The sequence below is a fragment of the Dermacentor silvarum genome, chromosome 2 (genome assembly GCF_013339745.2).
Source record: "Dermacentor silvarum isolate Dsil-2018 chromosome 2, BIME_Dsil_1.4, whole genome shotgun sequence".
NCBI lineage: Eukaryota > Metazoa > Arthropoda > Arachnida > Ixodida > Ixodidae > Dermacentor > Dermacentor silvarum.
The window spans coordinates 87,446,852-87,469,452 of NC_051155.1; the positions used below are offsets into that span (position 1 = coordinate 87,446,852).

Here is a 22,601-nt window from a genome sequence, read left to right on the forward strand (position 1 = left end):
CCGCTGAATCAGTCTGCATTTATGCGAACCACATGATTGCGTTCGAGCGTCGTCGTCTTCGTGCACAGCTGGCGCGTTCGCACGCGCTCGTTCCAATGCTCTGCGAGGTGAAGAGGTTTTGCGCGCTATGCTCGGGAGAGAGATAAAGAAAATGAGAGTGAGAGAGACAGCGGCATGCATTCACGGAGCGGGTCTGTTGGACTGGCGCTGAGCCGTGCTCCCTCAAGGGCTGCAGAAGATAGCGCCAACCTTTCCCTTTCCCTCAAGAACCACTTATCATCATCATCATATCATCTATTGGAACGCGCTGTCGGCATTGCAACGCGCTGGAACGCAGTGTCGGCATTAGAATGCGGTGTTGGTGTTGCAAACTGCGCTAAGCAACGCGCAGTGACGGCCGTAAGTCCGAGACGCGCGAGAAGACATTATCATCACCATGAGTAATAAGATTAAAAGTACGCGCGCACTCCCGGAAAATGCTGGGCTACGATCGCCCAGCTTCGCTGTTTCAAGCCTTGCGCGGCCGAGTGCAAGGTACTCACAGTAAGCGTTGTAGTGTTGGTTCGCGCTTACAATCAGTATGATGGAGGAAGAAGAAGAAGCCGAAGGGAGCGGATGCACTTCACGTCGGCTCCGTCTTTCGTAAATGATTTCGGAGTGTTTTTGCAAAATACCCCTGTAATTTTGCATCATCGTCTCCAGCAAGTTATCCGGACTCTACCGATATTCGTCTTCAAGGTGGGAACTGCTTTTTCACCGCTTTATTGGACTTTTCTCCCTAGCCGCTAAGCCGCCGAGCTAAGCTAAGGCGTGCTCGGCCGCTACGTGGACCGCAGTTACGGCTGCGCGTCGACTTTCCTCAAGCCGCCATGGTAGTACAAGTTGAAGGAATGGATATCTCACCCACCGAGATTTCTGAAGAAGCGGGATGGTGCACCATTTCCCGGCGGGAACGACTTTCTCCTGCGGGCAAGCACGCTAACCCTAACATTTCACCAGCCTCCCAAGCCGGCGTTGGAGGCACGAACAAGGCGCAGCAACGCCCGCGCGCACACAAGCAGCAAATTTTGAAGGCAGGAAAGATGCCCACCCTTCCACGTGATCACCACAAAGTTGTTATCAGGCCACGGGGTGGCTTGAACGTTGCAACAGTCGTGGTCGTCCGCCTAGCTTCGGCCCTATATAGGGCAGCAAGCGTATCTCCACAAGACGCCATGGAAGACATTGTATGCCCAAATATACAACAAAACATCATCGTTGTGAGTACCCCTCACTCTTCAAATGCAGAACGGTACCGCCGACTCGCCAGCTTTGAGCTCGACGGGCACAAGTTCGAGATTCGGGCTTATGAGACTGCGCCCGACTATACAGTCAAGGGAGTCGTGCGAGGCATTCCCCTCGAAGAAGACGTCAAGGCCATTCACGTCAATATTGTCAACAAGAGAAACCCGACCGCCTTAGCGGCCAAAAGACTCAGCAAGACCACTTCGGTCATTATCGCCTTCGATGGTGATCAGGTCCCAACTTGGGTATACTACGGGGGTGCAATGCTCAGGTGCACCTTGTACAGAAAGCAGATTGACGTGTGCCACCAGTGCGGACGCGTTGGTCATCGCATGGACGTCTGCCCGAACCCCCAAGACCGTGTTTGTAGAGGATGCGGAGCCTCGAACCCAGACCTCAACCACAAATGCACGCCAAGGTGTCGCCTCTGCGGGGGAGCGCATCCCACAGCGGACAAGACCTGCATGGCTCGATTCAAGACCCCCTATCTCGTTAAGAAACGACGCGGGGACCGACAGAGGGCAGAAGCGGAGGCCGCCCTCGCGCTACAGCAGCAGAACTACGACGAACACTTCCCACCTGCTTCACGTTCCCGCTCTCGAGGACGGACGCGGTCTCGCTCGGCAGCGGAGGACTCGATCTCGCCAGCAGAGCCGATCCCGGAGCCGGGCACGCAGCAGAACCCCCGGACAGAGCCGTGGTCGTTCAAGCTCGCGGCGTCCGAAGCAAGCCGGCCACCGGGACCTGGAGCTATCTGACAAGGTGAGCTGGGCAGATGCGGTTAAGGGCTCGCTGAGACGCGGGGCTCAGGGAGCTACTGCCTCAGAGCCTAGCAATAAGAGGGACCCTAGAGATGTGGCATTAGAAGCAGTACAGCGCGAAAACGCGCAGTTACGCACGGTCGTGCAACAGTTAACTCAAGAAATCCGCGAGATTAAACAGTCGATGGCGCAGCCATCTATAGCTAAAGCAACTTCAGTCCCCACTCCCGTCACAAACGGTAACGACAGTGCGGCGCCGCCCGCAAAGAAACGCGCTGCAGCCAGCTCTGAGTCTCAACAGCCCGACAAGCTCGAAGCCACAGTAATTGATTGGCGCAAAGAACAAGAAGAAATGAGGAAGCTGCTCGCTGAAATTAAAACCGCGATCCGCAACATTGGCGTTGCGGTCAATAACCTCACTGCTCGCACAGACAGGGTTGAAACCCATATAGGCCTTCGCGAAAGCACGCCAATGCCCACCATGGGACCTACCGTCATTCACACTAGTCCTATCTCAGTTAATGCACACGTACAGCACCACGATGGCCAGCCCAGCTAACGAGCTCGTGGTGTGGCAGTGGAACTGTCGGGGCTTCACGAAAAAACAACCACTGCTGCAACAATACGTCCGACATGCGCAACCCAAGCCCGACGTCATAATGATACAGGAAACAGTAGGCACCATACCAAAGCTTCCAGGTTACAATGTACACGCCTCGCCGATTCCCGTTGATCGAGGACTCGCAATTTTAATACGGAAAGGTATCGTAATACAAGAACACACCGTACGCGGTGCACATGCGGAACACATGCTCGTAGAGCTCCTTCCTAATAGGACACGTAAACACAGTGTATTTCTCCTCAACGTATACAGTAATCCGGCTCACTCGCGACGTCGTTTCCTCTCTCTGTTCCGGGGGGCGCTTGCCTTGGCGGGCGCACACCCGTTTTTGGTGGGGGGTGACTTTAACGCCCCGAACGAGGCCTGGGGATATGGCTACACTACAGCCAAAGGCCGACGCCTGTGGCAGGACCTGCATGATGCAGAACTAACTCTTATTACCGATCCCACGGCGCCGACTCGCACGGGCACGTCAACGGCACGGGACACGACGCCGGACCTGACGGCGGTCCGAAACGTGCTTCAAGCAACGTGGCGCAATACCTTTGAAAATCTCGGTAGCGACCACATGGTCATAGAGACACGGATTCCTCAGGCGGGTACACCCCCTCCCCCTAAGTTATTCAAATGGACGGACTGGGACAAGTTCCGAAAGCAGCGAGTCGAACAGAGAGGTGAGGAGACCATCGATAACATCGAGGCATGGATGGAGACACTGAATGACGACATGAACAGGGCGACACAGACGGTCACACCCGAAGTCCAGGTTGATAAAATCGACAGTCGACTAGCCCACCTCTGGGAAGCCAAGACATCACTATACGCAAGATGGAAGAAGCAACGGCACAACCGAAAGCTTCGTAAGAAGATCGCACTGATCAATCGCCAGCTAGAAGAACATTGCCGCACCTTAAGCCGCCAGCAGTGGTACGACATCTGCAACGCAATCGACGGGCAGCTGCACAATGGCAGCACGTGGCGTCTCCTGCGTCACCTGTTGGGGGAAACGCAGGGCAAGTCTGCTCAACGTGCCAACCTGCAGCGCCTTCTACACAAGGAACGGGCTACCACGAGTGATCAACAGATCGTGACACGCCTGCTAGAGAAGTACTTCCCTCAACGACCCGATGTCCAACACGGAGATTACACCGGCAAGCCAAACGCGACGCTCGATGAAGAATTTCACGAGTCAGAGATCCGCGCAGCTCTACACGACCTTAATGGCAAATCAGCACCTGGTCCTGACAAGGTTACAAACAAGACTCTACGAAACCTTGATGATGTCTCGATCACCGCTCTCACGACATACGTCAACAAATGCTGGCGAGTGGGTCGCATCCCAGATGCGTGGAAACGCTCTAAGGCAGTCCTGATACCGAAGCCAGGCAAGCCGTCCAGCCTGGATCACTTGCGGCCCATTTCCCTCACATCCTGCGTTGGCAAGGTTATGGAGCATGCGTTCCTCACCCGTATCAACCGCCACCTCGAGGACACTGGAGCCTACCCATCCACTATGGTGGGCTTCCGGTCACATCTCTCCACTCAAGACGTTATGCTCCAGCTCTACCACCAGATCATCAACGACCCAACTAGTGGCACCCGCGCCATCCTTGGTCTCGATCTGGAAAAGGCATTCGACAATGTATCACATGCAGCAATCCTGAGCCGAATTAACAAGCTCAACATGGGCGAGCGCAGCTATAACTACATCAGAGACTTCCTGTCGTGCCGCACAGTCACCCTCGCAGTCGACAGCATGACATCCCACGAACATGCACTAGGAAGCGCCGGCACTCCTCAAGGGTCGGTCATATCCCCGCTCCTTTTCAACCTCGTGATGCTGGGTCTCCCGGCCTGCCTTGACGAGATTGACGGCCTCCATCACTCCTTGTATGCAGACGACATCACCCTGTGGGTCGACAAGGGCAGTGACGGTCAGATAGAAGGCACCTTACAAGCAGCAGTCTCTGCAATAGAAACCTACCTCCAAGACACGGGTCTCCGACTATCTCCACTCAAATCGGAACTGCTCCTCTACCGCCCGCGCCGCCGGCCCAAGCCTACCGGCGAATCACGCCAATGTGAGGAAATACTCCTGTATACGCAAGACGGCTCCTGTATTCCCCGAGTCCCGAAGATACGCATCCTTGGCATGCATATAGCAGCCAACGGGTCAAACGCAGAAGCTATTCGCAGGATTGAAGGCAAGGCTACAGCGGCTACCCGCCTGATCAAACGCATTACAAACAAGCACACGGGCGTGAAGGAGGACAGCGTCATGCGCCTCATACACTCCTTCGCAATCAGTCACATTACTTATGTGGCTGCCTTCCACAACTGGAATGTCACCGAAAGGGAGAAACTGAACACCCTTATACGCAAGACTTACAAGATCGCCCTTGGCTTACCGGAGTGCACGAGCACTTCTCGTCTGCTACAGCTGGGGGTATACAACACGCTTGAGGAAATCGTGGATGCGCAAAGAGCCTCCCAACTCGAACGCATGTCCCTGACAGCCACGGGTCGGTACATCCTACAGAAACTAGGCTTCAATTACCATGTCCAACACGGTCAGAAACAGGCCATTCCACCCGACATCAGCGACACGCTGATCGTCGCCCCTATCCCTCGAAACATGCACCCCGAACATAACGGGGGCCGACGCCAGGCCCGTGCCAAGGCACTGCTGGCCTCCTTTGGTGGGAAGACGACTACGCGCTTCGTAGACGCGGCAGAGTACACACAAGAACACCGGTTTACGGCGGTAGTCATAGACGTTAACTCCCGGCTTACTCACGCGTGTAGTGTCAGCACGGAATACCCAGATACAGCGGAAGAGGTTGCGATTGCGCTTGCGCTTACCGACCCCTTCTGCGAGGTAGTTCTTAGCGACTCACAATCCGCAGTTCGTAACTACGCGCGGGGGCGCATTGCCTCCGAAGCTCTTCAGATCCTAAGGAAAGCTGGTCGACAGCACTTCGATAGCACCGCAATCATGTGGTTCCCAGCGCACGTCGCCACCCCCACCGACGAGGGCCCCCCTAACTTGAATGAGGTGGCACACCGCTCTGCGCGAGAACTGACAACTGACTCGCCGCGCAGAGTCTGAGACACCCTCTTCGAGTTCGGACCTCCTGTACGAAACACGCGAGAACGCTTAGTAAGTTATAACGATATCACCAAGCACTACCAGTTAGGCAGGAGGATATTGCCCCCACCTCACCCCAAACTGAAACGTTGCCAGGCAGTCGTCTGGCGACAACTGCAGACACACACCTTCCCCAGTCCGGTGCGATTGCAGCACATTTTCCCCACGTAATACCCGAGTGCTATTTGCAAATTATGTCAGGCAACTAGAGCGACACTCTCACACATGCTGTGGGAGTGTCCTGTTATAGCAGCGAAAATGGCAGTAGCTCCGGAGGCTCTTGCGTCGAAGTGGGCCGCCGCTCTGCGCAGCTCCAACCTCAAGACACAAGAGTGGGCAGTCCAGCGGGCCCGGGAGGCGGCGACGAGGCAAGGCCTCGAAGTCCCCTCATGGGAGACCTGAGCCCGGGTCATTAAACTTCGCCGGATTTGAATAAAGTTGTTTCCATCCATCAGTATGATTAGTATACCTGCACCATTACGCATCGGTACGCTCAACGTACGGGGTCGGGGGTCTAGTCCCAAGCAATATCAGGTCAAACGCATGATGCAAGAGAGAGACCTAGACCTGCTTGCGGTTCAGGAAACTAAGGTTAGCAAAGAGGAGGCGACGGAGAGATTGGTAGCACAATTTTCTTTACGGTACAATGTATGCGTGAGCCATGCGGTGGGAACACCAGCTGCATGTATCTTGTTTGTTAAAAATTATATTGGCATTGTCATGGAAACGGTTACAAGCTGCTTGCAAGGACGTTTTGTTTTAAGTGACTTTTTTTACGGGGAGGCAAAATTTAGATTTATTTGTGTCTACGCACCTACAAAGCCGCATGAAAGATGTTCTTTCGCGAACTGAGTGCGTATTTTGACTGTGAAAGGTGTGTGATTGTGTTGGGTGACTTTAACTGTGTCCCTAATGAAGAAGACCGTTCAACGACTGCTAGTATAAGTGATGAAAGTGATGCGTTTCTTAAACAATGCGTGAGCAAATTTTCTTTAAGGGATGTGACACAGTTCGCGAGGGGTGGAAGTCGCCAACACTTCACACACTTTCAAGGCACCAGTCATGCACGACTAGAACGTGTGTACGTATGTTCAGAGATTCCGCCTCCGTGTCAGAACTACGATGTTGCTGTCTCTTTTAGTGATCATTGTATAGTGAGGTTTGAGATAGGCCAAAAGCAAAAAAGAAAAATTGAATGGGAAAGATGGAAATTGAACACTAAGCTAATCAGAGATGAAGTGTTCTTAGATAAAACAAAGAAACAAATCGAGCAGTTTTTTAGTGACACACTACGCAGTGCCGCAGAAAAGTGGGCGTTGTTTAAACAGAGGGTAAAATTGAACGCAATAGAAAGAGGTGGACACATGAAGTATCAAGCTCAAAAACAGGAACAGGACATGTGGCAAGAGCTGGAAGACTTGGTGCGAATCGAAACAGCTCATCCGGGTATTATCATGCAAGAACTGCAAGACGTTAGAAGAAAACTCTAAAGCTTAGAAGAAAATACATACAGAAGTGCAATTATACGTGCGCAAGCTGAAAAATATCTCGCGGGGGAAGTACCAACAAAGCGAGCTTTGTCAGATGAAAAGGCGTACGCTCGAGGAAATGAAATATTAGAAATAGAATATGATGGTAAGATATCTAGACAACAGAAAGTTATCATGACAGCATTTGAAAATTACTATCGAGAATTGTTTGCTTGTCGTGAGCCAAAGGTTCCAGGCTACGAGGATGAGTTCCTGGCAGAGATTCCAACACTAGACGAAGAGGAAACAATTTTATTAGAAAAGAAAATTAGTATGCTAGAAATTGAGAGGGCTATTGAGGAACTAAGCTCGGGCAAATCTCCTGGTCCGGATGGGATTACCGCAGCATTTTACAAGGCGTTTGAGACGGATATGGCAACAGCATTGCACGAAATATTTTCAGAGGCACTTGAGCGGGAGACTTTACTCCCATCGTTCAATCGTGCGCACACAGTACTAATCCCAAAAGGCAAACATAGTAATATATTACGTAAGGTAACCGGATAGAGGCCAATTACGTTGACAAATGTTTATTACAAGGTTTTAATGAAAGTTCTTTCAGCAAGGCTGCAGGAGGTTATACGGAAGTTAGTTGGGCCGCACAAGACATGCGGCATTAGGGGTAGGAAAATATTTACAAATATTCATTTAGCTAGAAGCATTTTAGAATATTGTGATAGCGCTCTCCTCAAAGTAGCGATGCTCCAAATAGATCTAGCTAAGGCTTTTGACATGGTACTACATACTGTTCTCTTCTTGTTAAATAGTTATGTTGGACTCGGTTCCGTGATATGTAAAGGCATCAAAATGGCATATCAAAGCTCATGTACCAATTTATTGTAAATGGTGAACTTTCACAACGCATACAAGTCCTCTCTCCCGTTCGACAGGGTTGTCCGTTAAGTCCTTTACTTTTTGCTTTATTATTGGAGACGCTCTGTAGAAAAATACTTAATAGTACAGAAATCAGGGGGTTTAAGATACAATCGTGTGAAGTCCGTGTTCTAGCTTATGCCGATGACGTAGCCCTATTTGCTGTAGATAGAAAGAGTGTCAGTTCATTATTCATTATTAAGAATTACTGACAAATTTTGCAAGAAAAGCGGCAGTCAAATTAAAAAGCAATAGAGTATTGGTCTGTGGCATGGCCATTGGAATACCATGCCCGGTGTTCTTGAAAATATGCAGTGGCTCACAACACCTAGCACTTATCTGAGGGCACCTTTGGGTAGGTATCGGGAGAACGAGTCACTCTGGCTCGAAAAAACAGATGAAATGCCTGTGATGGCCGAAGCATGGGGCGGCCGTGAAATGTCCATTTTTGCACGTGGCACTATTTGTAACGTTTTTCTCGCTGTAAAAATTATGTATCTTCTGCAGGTACTGTATTGCACACGTAAGCACATTAAAAAAATTCACCGCATCTTTTCCACGTTAATCTTCTGCTCTACGTGGGAGCGAACATCAAGGACAAATTTGTTTCGTCGAGTAAAGAAAGGTGGGCTATCATGGTGTCACTTGTTTCTTCAGCAAGTCGTATCACGTTTCATATTGCTACGAGACGAAAGAGACCCGCTTCGGTGTTGTTGTTTTTTTTTTCAGACCATGTTAACAGGTGTTATGCCTGATTTTATTGTACCTTCGGCCATTGGCCCTCGTTACACAATATCGCGGTTCTTGCGCGAAGTTTTTACGTCCTATCGGTTCCTCACGGCAAGATTTTCACTTGAGTACCTCTCCACTGTAAAAAGAAAGCGTCTTATGAAGGAGCTTGTTGAGAGTGTGTTCCATGTACCATTGTATGGGTTAATGTTTCAAGAAGGGCGTGGGCAAGGCGTACTCAAGAGGGTTAAAAATATGCAGATACCAGCCAACGTTAAAACATTTTTCTTCAAGCTTCACACGGGAACCTTGCCTGTTAAAACGTGGTTAGAAGAAAGAGGCATTTATGTACCGTGGGGTAGCAGATGCTTTCTGTGCAACAAAGCTGAAACTATTGAACATGTTTTTATTGACTGTAATAATGCTATATTCTTTGGGGATATATTACAGAGAACTTTACAGATAGACCTACCCCTCAATCCACATGGCATTCATTTTCTACCGCCTGAACGCGATTTTGAACTTGTAGCCAAGCTGGAAATAAAGAGAAAAGGCTGTACAGCCTAGTTGTTACGACGCCGGCTTTAGGACCGGGGGTACGCGGGTTCCAATCTCGTCTCGGCAAGAAATTTTCTTTCTTGGCAGTTTCTTGCTACGCACCACAAATTACGACTGGCTTCGCTGATAAACGCAAATGCCAGAAAAGCCCCACAGATTACATGACGTGTCTGCAGTGACAGGTACTTGACAAATCCACCCTATCAGTTCGTTTTAAATGACAAAAAATATTCCCCGTCATTTGACACTTTGCGGTGTGAGAAATAAAACTTAAGTGTAACTACTTAAATCTAACTACCGAAGCTATATACTTTCTCATGGGGTAAAGAACCGGAGTAGGACCCGACTACCCTTGCTGCCACCTAGCGCCAAGCTACAAACATTCGCGATCGGTCGCGATACGCTTGGAGCAATGGCGTACCTTCGATGTTTTTGCACCTCTCTTAATATACCTCCGTGATCCAACGCTCAAATTGCGCACTTTGACAAATCCTCAAGGCTAGGCTAAAAAGATATGGCTACGATATTTAGCATAGATACTATCGACCTACAGCCAATAACATCTGAGAATTTTCTAGATTGTGCATTCATTGCGAGGGCCATAAAAATGCAAAGTGCCAGACACTTTTGGGCAAAGAACGGCGATTGTCTCGAACGCACCTTTCAGCACTGGAATCATTTTCAGCGTCCCTCTCACAAGCTCACTCTTGACTACTTGTTTTTATTTTTCCGTCATATAAGCTCTGTCGTCATGGGAACACAATGTGCTCGTCAGCGTCCTCGTCATATCGACATCGTCTTCGTGTCGCTCTCGTCACTGTCTCTGGGTCAGCATGATTTTCAGTTATTGTCTCTCTGTCAGAGAAAATGACGTCACTGATGTGTTTGCCTCTGAGTTCGGGACGTTTGTCTGTAATCTCCGTCGACATGTAACCGCATGTGTTCCTGTCATCATACCACACTCATTGACGTGTCGTTATATTTAATTAAATGTACTGCCTCCATCATTATCAACCCGAATGCGGAAGCGAGCGGCCCGCGTGACCATCAGCTCCCCGAGTGAGTGAGTGAGTGAGTGAGTGAGTGAGTGAAATAACTTTTATTAGAGGTCCGGCGAGGACGTGACCTCGTCGCACACCCGGCTAGTCCCACGTCGGGACCGGCAGGTCTAGCCCACCGGCGCGGTCGCGGGCACGCTGGACTGCCAGGATTTGCTTGTCTAGAGCGGGGCTACGCAGAAGCGAGTCCCACGAAGCGGCACCTTACTGGAATCGAGACGAGAGCATGGCCGGGCATGCGATACACGTCGACAGTTATTGCAGCCAGCTGTCGCTTGCTGACCCCGAGACAGGCGTCGGGTGGGCATCCCATATCGGAGTCATATTCGTCGGCAGCCTCGTGGTCTCCCACTGAGGTGATATGAACAGGCTGAGCCCGCGCTGGGCCACGGTAGGCCTAACCGCTCTCGCGACGACACAAAATAAAGGCTGATAATTAGATATCGGTGCGAATGAACTGTTTCGTGCTCGAAAAGGCAAGCCATACAGTTTAGCCGGCGACTTCAGTTTGAATCACGCTGAGAGTGCTTGCAAGAGTGCCATAAGCGGAGCGGCTCGCCATTACAGCAATAGTACGCACAAAAGCGTCGAAACGCGAAATAGCGGCACCCGCCCCCCGTCTCTGGGTCCCCATCATAACACTTTATGGTCAGAAGAGGAAGAACTAGTTACATATTGCTAAGTGCTGAATAGGAAGATGATGTTGACACTAGAGCACTGCACGGGCTTACCCGAAAGCCCGGGCTCGGCCCGGCCCAGCTCGCGGGCCGGGCCGGGTAGGGCAATTTTTTCACGGGCTCGGGCCGAGCTCGGGCACGGCATATGCTTTTTGACACGGGTCCGAGCCGGGCTCAGGTATTTTGACGCGGACCCGGGCCGGACGCGGACCCGGGCCGGGCTCGGACTTTCTGGTGGTGTGCATGTAACGTGCAGCGAGTTATCCTCGCGCGTCTCGACTCTGAAAAACCTGTTGCCCCGGTGCAGCTGGAAGCTACTAGTGCTACCCCCATGTATACTTCCCTTTTCTTCTTCCGTCGTATTTTGCGCTATTTGAACAGAATGTAAAGGTTCAGAAAGGCCAGAGTCGCCTCAAACCAAAGGATGCCATTGTATTCCTTACTTAAATCAATGTAATTCATGCTTTCGGTGCGGTGCAAGCGCGTTCAGGATTGGCTGATTCTTCAAAGGCGAATTGGTAAATCGATGACTGGTAAGATAAGATAATTCGGCACGAGGCTGAAATATGGCGCTGCGTCCATCTATGATTGCAGGCACGTTCTCAACCGGCCGCCTAGCAGCAGCGCATTACGCTGCACCGTGGAAGAACGAGAAACTTTCTTTCTCCATTTACTCCATCCGTGCGCTGCGCTAACGACCTGTCGTGGCTGAGCTTCAGCGAGACTGCACTAGAACACAGTGAGCGGCTGGGGCGGCGCATGCTTTGCAGTGAGGCGCCCGACGTGGAAAAATACTGTGGCGGCGCTGCGACAGAAGTGGATTGGGCCGCATCAAGGTCGCGTCGTTGGAAACTGCTGGCGATACTGCTTGGCAGGGTCATTCGTACTACTTCGCGCGCTGGTATTTGCGTTCAGACCGCAAATACCAGCGCGCCTAAATGCCAGTGCGCCTAAATGGTGTTCATAATTACATGTTATTTATGCCTTAAGAATAAATTCCTTTCATTCTCTTTATTTTTTTAATGCCGCTCGGTGATCTTTTTCGGTGTCGGGCCGGGTTCAGACCGGTTTCGAGCCGGGCTCGAGCCGGGCTCGGGCCTCAGGTCAAGGGGTGGCGGGCCGGGCTTGGCGGGTAACGTAGATTATTTCCGGGCCCGGGCCGGGCCCGGGTCTCGCCATAAAACTTTTGTTTGGGCTCGGGCGGGCAGCCCAACGTAAAAACGGGCCCGGGCCGGGCCCGGGATGAAAAAATCGGCTCGTGCAGTGCTCTAGTTGACACCTCGATGTAGTGGGACAGACGCATAGGCGGTATCTGGCTGATCTGATAACGACGACGTGCCTTGTTTGATGCCGGCTGGCTTCCATGTTGGCCAGTGCTTGCTACCCCTTGTAAATACACTTTGTAAATAGTTTCCCCACTGTGCTTCCACGTAACAATAAGCTTCACACGTATCGCATGCCCAGTCGCACTATCACGCCATCCTCGACTGCGCTTCCTTTCTCTCGGCACCCATACTTTTCTAGAAGTAACGAACTTAGGGTCCCATTTGTAATTCAGGAACTATTTCTTGTATTTAACATTCTTTAGTAGTGTGGCCTGCAGTGACGGGTCTTACTCTGTGTGACTTGTTCTGTGTGTTCTACTTTATTCTTTGAGATTTGTCATCTCGCTCTTTCATTCTTCCTTTCCTCCCCTCCTTCCTATCTTCCATTTCAATGTTTCTGTCTTCTTCTTTACGAAGAGTAGGCAGGCGTTGTGCCCCTTCCGGTGGCAGTTTCCATGTCTTACTCCTGGCTTTCACATTCCTGTGTATATGTTTTCAAATCTAATAATAATAATAATAATAATAATAATAATAATAATAATAATAATAATTCTGTCACTCTAATTGTCCACAGGTTATGCACCCTAGGCACTACATGGCCTGCCCAGCTGTATTTTTTCTCTTAATGTCAATTATAAAGACAAAAAGAAATACAAAAATATACTGTAGCAAATATTTGCAACTACATGAGGCATGTGTAGGCTGCATCAAAAACCCGGAGACCACTCAGCACATCCTAATGGAACGCGAAGGGATTCACGAAGTGAGACCCGTAGGTTACGTACACCTTTCAAAAGCGCTTGGATTTAAAGTGGACGAAAGCATCAGCCGGTCAGCAGTCGATATAAGCATGAGACTTTTAGAGTATTGGTGGGGAAAAAAAGCAGGGAAGCGATCAATACGACCTTATTCGTTACAGGCATTGGTAGCGGTACGAGGTAGATAGAGAAGTTTAGAGTAAAAGAAAAAAATATTAAAGAGATGTATGCAACATTGCTAGAATGAAAAGCATGTATAGCATGCCTGAGTAACTCAAGCAGGCTAGGTAACTATTTGTCACCGCCCCGTTTAAAAGAGGATGCCAATAATTCATCATCATCAATCATCATCGCAAGCAGGGAAGAAAAAATAGTTAATTCTCACTCAAACAAAAGTTAACAGAAGTGAATTAAATACAGTTTCAGACAATGCCGTATGTATGCAAGCAATATAAAGCTCCCTGCGCGGCTTTTTGTTTCAGTGACATTACACAGGCAGGTTGCACTATTTTACCGTCAAGTGACGCCACCACATTCAGAGACAAAAATAAAATATAATACCCTGTTTAGGGCCTACAAGTATACCAGTTTCTGTCAATTTGACAGACAATTTTCTCAATCCTACGACAATTTAAAGACATGTTCCGAGTGGTAGACACTAAGTGTGAAGGCGGGAGTATATCGCACCCATCAAATGTGCATCTGGTCTTGTTGCTGTTTTTAAATACCTACACTATTCTCAAAATGGCTTCTTAGGGAAGGTGGAGGGGTCTGCTCGGTCCTTCGTGTGTGTGTGCGTGTGTGCGTGCGTGCGTGCGTGCGTGTGTGTGTGTGTGTGTGTGTGTGTGTGTGCGTGTGCGTGTGCGTGTGTGTGTGTGTGTGTGTGTGTGTGTGTGTGTGTGTGTACCACACACAATGCCCCAAAAGAACACTCCAAGCGCATTTCTGCCGTGAACGTGGTCATGGACGTCGCAGTGAGCTTCCGTATAAAGTCCAAACACGGTAACAACGCCGCCGCGCGCTGTACGCTGTATGTGCGAATGAAATCTTGCGAGGGTCACCGTTGGTAGCGGTTCGCACGGGGGAATGGGGGAGGAGAGAAAGGAAGGGGGGGGGGGGATTTGCTCCGGCGGCGCCGTACATTGAAAGCGACCTGCGACGTGGCAAAAGTGCGCGCTCACATAGGCCTTATCTTCAAAGCGCTCTGCGCTGGGAACAAAGTGCAACTATGGCCGGTACCTTCGTATGTGCTGTGCTTTCGATGTTTATAGTTCGCGCTGAAGCGAGAGACGGCACTAAGGTCAATTCGTTCGCTGCTATCCGTGCCTCCTAACTCCAGCGTTTTGACAGCGAGTTTCCGCGGTCATCGAGCGATATGTGTTCATGTTTACTTGTGCACGCGTTACACCGTACCTGTTATTTAGTTCGTAAGTGAATGTTTACAAGTTTACACGGCCGATAAAACTAATATGCTTAGTTCGTATAGTTGTCTACTAATTTGCTATGGCAATTGATGCTTCGCCTTTCGGGTGAAACTGCGACATTTTCCTAGTTAATTTCAGAACAAGACTTTCAATAAGAATGAACACACATAAAAAAGAGCTAAGGAAACAGTTATACTCTCCGAATACACGCGTTTATTGACAAGAAAGTTGTTACGCGAGATGTGCTGGTAGCCACTCGTATTATTCTTAGTCATTCGTAATGCTCGTAGAAATTAGTAGTCATTCGTAACCGCAAACAGGTCCAACTAATAAACAACTATGTGAATTCGGCCCTACATTTGTAACATAGTTTCTGATCACTCCGTTGAGGTATACAAAACATAAATGCGACTTGTGACTGCAATCATGGCTCTTACGGAGCCAGTTATTTAATGAAAATTTAAACCAGTCAAAGACTAAGGTCAGAGAAGAGACGGCACACACCGATCGAGTTCATCAAATTAGAAATGTGGATGTGTGTAATAATTGTGGCTGGGGGTTAATATTGAGTGCCATAAAACAAGCAAAAGCACTCGTAACCTGCGACCACGTTGATGTCACGCCGCAGAGCATGAAATGATTGGATTTGTAGTCCAAACTTCCAGTCCAAGCCTTAATGTGCCCAGGCGCCTGCCCATCAAACTGGCACCGCTGTCACACACATCCACGACACCACTGAGAAAAGTCTCGTCCGGATGTATGCATTTTTTTCTCTTCACCGTCCATGGTCTGCCTTTCATAACTGTCTCGCTTCTTTCTAGGATCAGCGTATGTAAATTCGGAATTTACGTAGTGCCGTATGACTTCAAGGACAAATATTGATGTTTTGCCGTGTTTTTTCGCTAAGCCGTCTGTTTTCGGCCTGCAACTCCTATCAAAACCCGTTGCCGATGCCGCAACGGTACATCAATTGCTTTGTACTAGGTAGCCCCACGTAGTAAAGTGTTGACCATTTGTAACTGACACTCAGCGCTCTACGAAATACCTACGCAGGATGACCGCGTAGTATGGTAGCAGCACAGCGAAATGGTTTTGGAAATGGAATGAAAAGCGCATCGTGTGTTCTGTAACCCCCTTATTTTGTCCGCGTCGTCTTGAGCAAAAACCAATTCGCAATTCACAACCAACTCGCCCAAATAAATGCTTTGACTGTAGTTGCAGCAGTTTACCGCGCGTAGCGATGAGAAATAAGCAATGATAAAGGTGCAAACTTAGTACACTGTACTCATGGGTGACTTCAATGCAAAAGTGGGAAAAAGGCAGGCCGGGCAGCAAACGATTGACAACTGCAGGATCGATTCTAAGAACATAGAGGAGAGGTGTTGGTAAAATTCGCGTAAAGGAATAGGCTCCGAATAAGGAGTACATTCGGCAGGAAGCGCCGTAACAGCAAGTGGACCTGGGAAAAGTCCTAATGAAGAAACAAGAAATGAAATAGATTTCATACTTTCGGTCAAACCCAGCATAGTGAAGGATTGTAGAAGTGTTATTTATAGTTAAGGGCAGTAGTCATAGTTCAGTAAGGCCTAGGATATATCCTAATTTGAAGAGCGAAAGAGTAAAATTAGTTCAGCAGAAACATGCCAACATAGACGCAGTAAGGGTAAGAGCCGACGAATTCAGGCTGGTGCTCGGAAACAAATAGGCAGCTTTAAAACAAGAAAATGAAGATAACGTAGAGGTAATGAATGAAACCGTAAGTAAGCTGATTTCAGAATCATCAATTGAAGTGGAAGGCAAGGTACCAAGGCAACCAGTATGGTAGTTCTCCCAAGTATCAAAGGACCTAATAAAAAAACGGCAAGGCATGAAAGTGTTCAACTCAAGAGATCAGATAGAATTCGCTTGAACTGTCAAAACTGCTCAACAAAAATAAATGGAGGGATATTCGAAATTACAACGTGAGAAAGATAGAGGAAGCAGTAAAAATGGTCGCAGCATGAAATCAGTCCTTAAAAACTATGCGTAGAATAAGGCAAGATGTATGCAGTGAAAGATACGCAGCGTAATGTCATCAGCAATTTCGATCTCATCAATTAGGTCATCGAGAAATCTGCGGATTACAGTGAACCTCTATATATGGCTTTCCCAAATTATGAAAGGCATTTAATTGAGTAGAGATACCAGCAGTAATAAAAGCATTGTGTAATCAAGGAGTACATGAAGCATACGTGGATATCTTGGGAAATATCTACAAAAATTCCACAGCTACCTTGATTCTCCACAAGAAAATTTGAAAATTACCTATCAAAAAAGGATACCCAATCACGTACAAGTCTGATTATAAATGGCACAATTAGCAGCGGTTTATGCATGTTCGCAGAGCCTTACTGCCTTGAGGGTTTAGAAATAAGATAACTTTGAGTTTTAGACCAACAAAGGCAAATATGGCAAAGAAAACAAAGCCAAAAGAACGTCTGAAGACACAAATAACGAAAATCCGACAAATTAAAGTGCTAACCATCATTGCCATGGCACGCGAACGATCGCAGCAGTGGAGTTCTCTGTAGTATATTTTTTGTGTATTAACTCTATCCAATGCCAGGATTCGACGTCTGACTAATGCCCCAATGACATCTAAAACAAGGCCTCGCTGGGGCATCCGTGCGACATCTTACGATGTTTCACTTGGAAGCTTTTCAAGATCATTTTCTTAAACCCTTAGGATGTCCCCAACGTCCAAACAGAGATATCTAATGGACATCCCTAGGATGCCTCAATGTCGTCTGGGTGAATCTATCGGCTGCTCTTAATGTTTTCTATGCGTGACTGAGACTCCAAACATGTTGTGCTTTGTGTAGCCTTTCCAGTGAAAAAATTGATTTCAGTGCCTACCAAAATACTATTTTACTGACATCCGTAAATCATCGGACACTTTCTACCCATCAAAGATTTCCTATCAGCCATGAGAGGCCCATCAGTGGCCGAGTTGGCGACAGTGACTGACAAGGTCGGCGCCCTAGTAGTCTTCCAAACTGAACAAGGCGCAGGTCCCCATTATCTGCCAAAGCTACACGGCCAAGTCTACTCGACCAATTCACTGACACCATGGTAGACTTGGCGAAGGTTGGACCTTGCCATATTTTCCCTTCAGATGTGCTTCCTTTCAATGCTTTCTTCTCACGTTGCAACTTTCTTGTTTGCTTTCGCAAACAGGAATTGCGATTATTTGCAATTATTTGCTGGAAATACCTTGTTTCGTTCGTCTAATCTCAGGTTGCCTCATTGGCTTCTTATTAATACACGCTATCCGATTCTTGTTTTGTGCTATTGTGCCATTCTCCTTCCAATGATAAATTACCACGTGTATTTTCAGTACGACTGTCCCTTCTTGTTATCATAATCAGGAGTGGCCATCGACGTCAGGTATTAAATATCAATAGCTGCTTACCGTTGAAATCGCTGCTTGATAATTTTCAGCAGTAAATAATGACAAGGTCATTCCTCCTAAACGATGTCACTCTGTTGCAGGGTTGAAAGCCTTGATACCTTTTGTTTTCGGTGCTATGTAGACTTCTAATCTGTCATTTTCTACATTTCTTGCTGACAACAATAGACTGTTTCATACAGTCGTGTTATGGTGCTCATTAACTGCTTCCACTAATCTGTGTGGCAAATGATAGGAAAGTGCATTTCTGGTTCCAGTTCTATTCGCTTGGCCATGAATCGTTCGACTAACTATGCAGAAGTCATTTTGTTCAATCCTGGTCTTATTAAGGCACTACCATTTAGTGAGACCGTAACACTTGCTTTTGCTTCAGGCCAGTCGCTCCCTATTGGCCGTGCTGTTATAGTTCTTTAAGAATGTCCTGAATATTGTAAAATAAATTTAACGGTTGTTTATTTGGAACTGCTGACAATTACTTTTAAGAGCACCTCGTATTATCTTTTGAGGCTAGGGTTCCTAAGCTGTGTCAGGTTGAAAGCAAGAAATTGCTCTGAACTGTGTTCCTAGCACTAAAAAAGACACATACAGATAGCCAAAACCGCTTGCTCCACTGTCTTTTCGCGCCGCCACAACCATTTACTCTTCCTTTACTTGTTTTCCTTTGCGCATGTTAGATAAAAGCAGATAAGGTTGGCAAGGGACTTAAATGGTTGCCTCCGTTCACTGAGCTCACTGAACCCCTTCATTTGAGTGCTGCTGCAGCAAAACACAAGATATTTTACTCTTATCTTATCTTCGTTGATATAAGTGAGAGCATTTAACCGTGACAAATAGCTATAATTAGAAGTGCAACAATATGCGGGATCTGTGCAATTTATTCTACCCCGGACGAGCAAGTGGCTGATTCAAAACATTTTAGTTGTAGCGATCGTTTGAGCAAATTTGAAGACCAAATTTAGGAAACACTGTGACGCACACTTTCTTTAGCATGCAGATTGGCTATTTGACTGGTCATTGCTTTTTTATAAAGTATATTACCTTCGTAATTCGATGTTACGACGTGTTGTTATAGGCCAGTATGGCCAATGAGTTCGATCATTGCTCAAGTATGCAGTGCTATGGCGAGCTATAATAGCTCAAAATATAATTGTGTGATAAACTCGTGATGGAAATAATTTTGATTTATTTGTCATACGTTTTCATGGCCTTTTCTATTAGACATGATTGTAACTGAAGGTAGAGCAAAAAGGACACAGTCACATAGGAGTTATACAAACAGGAATAAAGTGCCTCGGGGAGGCTTGCAAACGTTTTTATAGGTGGACCAATTTGTTGTGCATGTGTCGAAACGTTGGACAGCCTCCCTGAGGCAATTGATCCCTATTTATGTAACTTCTATACCACAGTCAGCTACTCCATCTGTCGGCGCCGTTCTTGATTTCGGACAATCACATAGCAGGAAGTACAAGCGCTGGTACTTTGTACCATCCCCTGTGATTGTCCCTTTTCTGGCGCTACCTTCAGTTTCAAGTTTTATTCAATTGTGCGCTTGCTATCCCCTATGCACTTTGTATTCTGCTTGCTTTATTTTTTTTTATTCTGCTCAAAACGGGCGCATAAAACATTTCATGCACTTCAGCGAGATCCAAAGCGTAAGGAATACATGCACACGCACTGACAAAAATGCTGACTCTGACGTAATCTAGAGTAGATGTAAGCGTGAATGGCTACCGGCAAAGCAGATTGGTTAGAGATGATACTAGCCACTATCTTAAAATGGGTGTAGTGCATGTTCGCAAGGGCACACCACACAACCATCCGCGGCGCGCCGGACGCTGCCGGCCTGGTCACGCAGCGTGGCGGCATCTCTCGACGGAGGTGGCTCACAAGCCGCGCCGCGGAACTCGCAGACGGCTGGCGTTGAAAAGAACACAGGCAACCCCGTCTCAGCTCCAAAAGATGACAATCAAGTGTATTGTGGCCTGTATCTGCATTTTGAAAGTCGCTATTGGAAAGGACAAATAAAACTTCAGCCTACAGGAAGTTACAGTTTCAGTGATATCGTGAACAAACATGAGGAAGAACTCGGAAGCAATATTTTTGTAACTCATTTCGACAATAACTAGCCTATCTAATGCCGTCCTTTACAAAGGGTTGGGGGCCAGAGACCACATTTTCTTAACTTTTGACTGGTTGCCCGGATGATCTCCTTTTGTTCTCGCAACGATGCCCGAGTGTTCTCGTTTGAGTGCCCGGATAACGGCTGTATCTTTTGGCTTAAGGTTCCTTGAAGGTCGCCGACAAAGGGAACTAAAAGCATTTCATGCTTTAAATAAGTGTGGGAAAGACGGCAGCCAGACATCGTGGATTTCGGTGCTCTTTTTAACCGTCTTAATCTCTACACGCGTAACCACTGCAGATAAAGTTTACAGGTTGAATGCAACAGTGTGAGATAGTCTAATTTCTTCTGATGGCTCCTTTGACTATTTCATAGAATGGCATAAAACAGCAAATCGGTGTTCTTACGATTGATGCCCGCAGTGCTTAGAATTTCGCGACTGTGTTTGCCGTTCGCTTCACCTCGGTATGTGGGGAGAAGTGCTTCGATAGCTATTACCAGTTTGTTGGTAGCAAAATAAAAGTAAAAAGTCACAAGCTGCATGGCACTAATCACGGACGACCTCATCGCTAAGACTTCAGGCAGTTGCTGGTGGGAAGCCTCGATGGCATTCCACCGGATCTGCGTGCCCGCGTATTCGCAAACGAATTCTCCCTACACTCCAACGAATTGGGCACAGCTCCGCCTCTCTGTGACGCTGCGCTGCCCAAGAATTGCCGTGACATTTCACTGAAACGCAGTGACAATTTCTATTGAGAGATGGTGGGGCCCTTCACACTCTTGGGTAAAGCAGGAGTGCTTAGTGGTGGAATGTTCTAGATCACGGGGCTTTGGGCGTAAGGGGTTGTCCTTGGTCAACTACTCGTTTGGATGTTGACCACTGTTTTAAAAGAGAGCACATTTCCAAACACACGGAACCCCACATGAGTTGTTCAAGCAAATAAATTAACAGATAAATGCACTGCCACTAACTGTAAGGACACTTCTCTTCTTTGCTCAGATTCGCAACTCTGAATCAATATTTATTTTACTTTTCTCATTTTCAGCAAATGTGTCATCATCCTCAAGCCATCTCCAACCGGGACGCTTTACTACCAACAGCTTATGTTAACATCGCACATGCCTCCGAAGCATTGCATGGTACAAATGCATGTCTTCGACATCAGCAACACCGGCCGCGTCAAATGCAGCGAGATGTTCGTTCAAAATGCTATCGCAGATGCATAAGGCACAAGTCTATTCTAATAGCTTGAATACTTCTAAAGCATGCAGTGAATTGCATCGGAGAGATTCTTTCTCGTTGCGTAGTCTCTTTCCGGTACGGTATTTCCCCTCTTACGAATTCTGAGGGTAGCTAATATATTTCATAAGACATTTACGTATGCCTTTTGTACTCCTTGGCGTATTTATACGCATCATGGGCATTAGCCTTTACTGAACACTCATCATTGCCATTTCTATTCTAACAACATAAAATCATTATTTGAAATCACACATTTAAGTGTCTGTGCTGTCCTAGAGGACGACATTATTTGCTTTGAGAAATTTTGAAATAAACACAAACTGGTTCTAAACGCTTTAAAAGCAAAACTTTCAAGTCATAAGTGAAAATAAATCGTGTCCATTGCGGCGTTACTGAAGTTGTCCTACCAAGAGTGCGGGAGACTAAATCCTAGGCATTTATTTTTAAGGCACACTGAGCTCTTTTACAACATTTCTGTTCTAAAACAAAGCACACTTCGCGTTTTTGACCGCTCTGAAGCAAAAACATGCAAAGTAAACAAGAATCCGTGATTGGTCGCTAACGGGATAATTTGATAAACTTCACAGTTATCATGGGACTAGAAAACATCGGTTAAGTGATCCATGAAATTCAATTGGGTAGAACAAGAAGTTACAGGCGCCTAAGCGCAATTGGCCGGCACTAACAAGTCGTAAATGCCAGATTAATAAAACAATTTAAGGAGGATGTCACCATTGTTCTTGAAGTGCTGACTTGCAGGAGCGCATCACAGAAGACAACAAAGGTACTAAGAAGAAAGGTAAGACCGTCAAACGCGCAATGGGAAATTATTACTGTGACTTTTGGTGATCGCAAAACGGAAGCATGGTCTAGTTCCGGAACACTGTACAGTCTAGTTTAAGAGAAACAGCGGGAAGTCTGGAAAAGGCAGGCAGGTCGTAGAACAAAGGGTCCGTGGCCTTTTATATTAGGCGACTAGGAATCAAGTGAAAGACAACGTGCTGAAAAATGCATTCGGGGCTTTTCCGTGCCAGAACCGCCATCT

The 22,601-nt window shown here is 47.5% G+C and overlaps 1 protein-coding gene across 1 annotated transcript; it reads left to right on the top strand.

Moving 5' to 3' along the window:
- The first annotated feature begins 3,235 nt into the window (after positions 1-3,235).
- Positions 3,236-21,540, top strand: LOC119440205 (uncharacterized). Its single transcript, XM_037705133.1, has 3 exons — positions 3,236-3,994; positions 4,112-4,470; positions 21,360-21,540. The coding sequence occupies exons 1-3, from the start codon at positions 3,236-3,238 to the stop codon at positions 21,538-21,540; spliced, it is 1,299 nt and encodes a 432-aa protein (XP_037561061.1).
- Positions 21,541-22,601: the final 1,061 nt, after the last annotated feature.

Bases quoted from the DNA above. Each gene is read 5' to 3' on its own strand.
- LOC119440205 (XM_037705133.1), top strand. From the start codon at position 3,236: ATGGTCATAGAGACACGGATTCCTCAGGCGGGTACACCCCCTCCCCCT. The intron at 3,995-4,111 runs GTGGGTCGCATC...TGCGTTGGCAAG, and splicing joins ACGTCAACAAATGCTGGCGA to GTTATGGAGCATGCGTTCCT. The intron at 4,471-21,359 runs GTCGGTCATATC...TCTCATTTTCAG, and splicing joins AGCGCCGGCACTCCTCAAGG to CAAATGTGTCATCATCCTCA.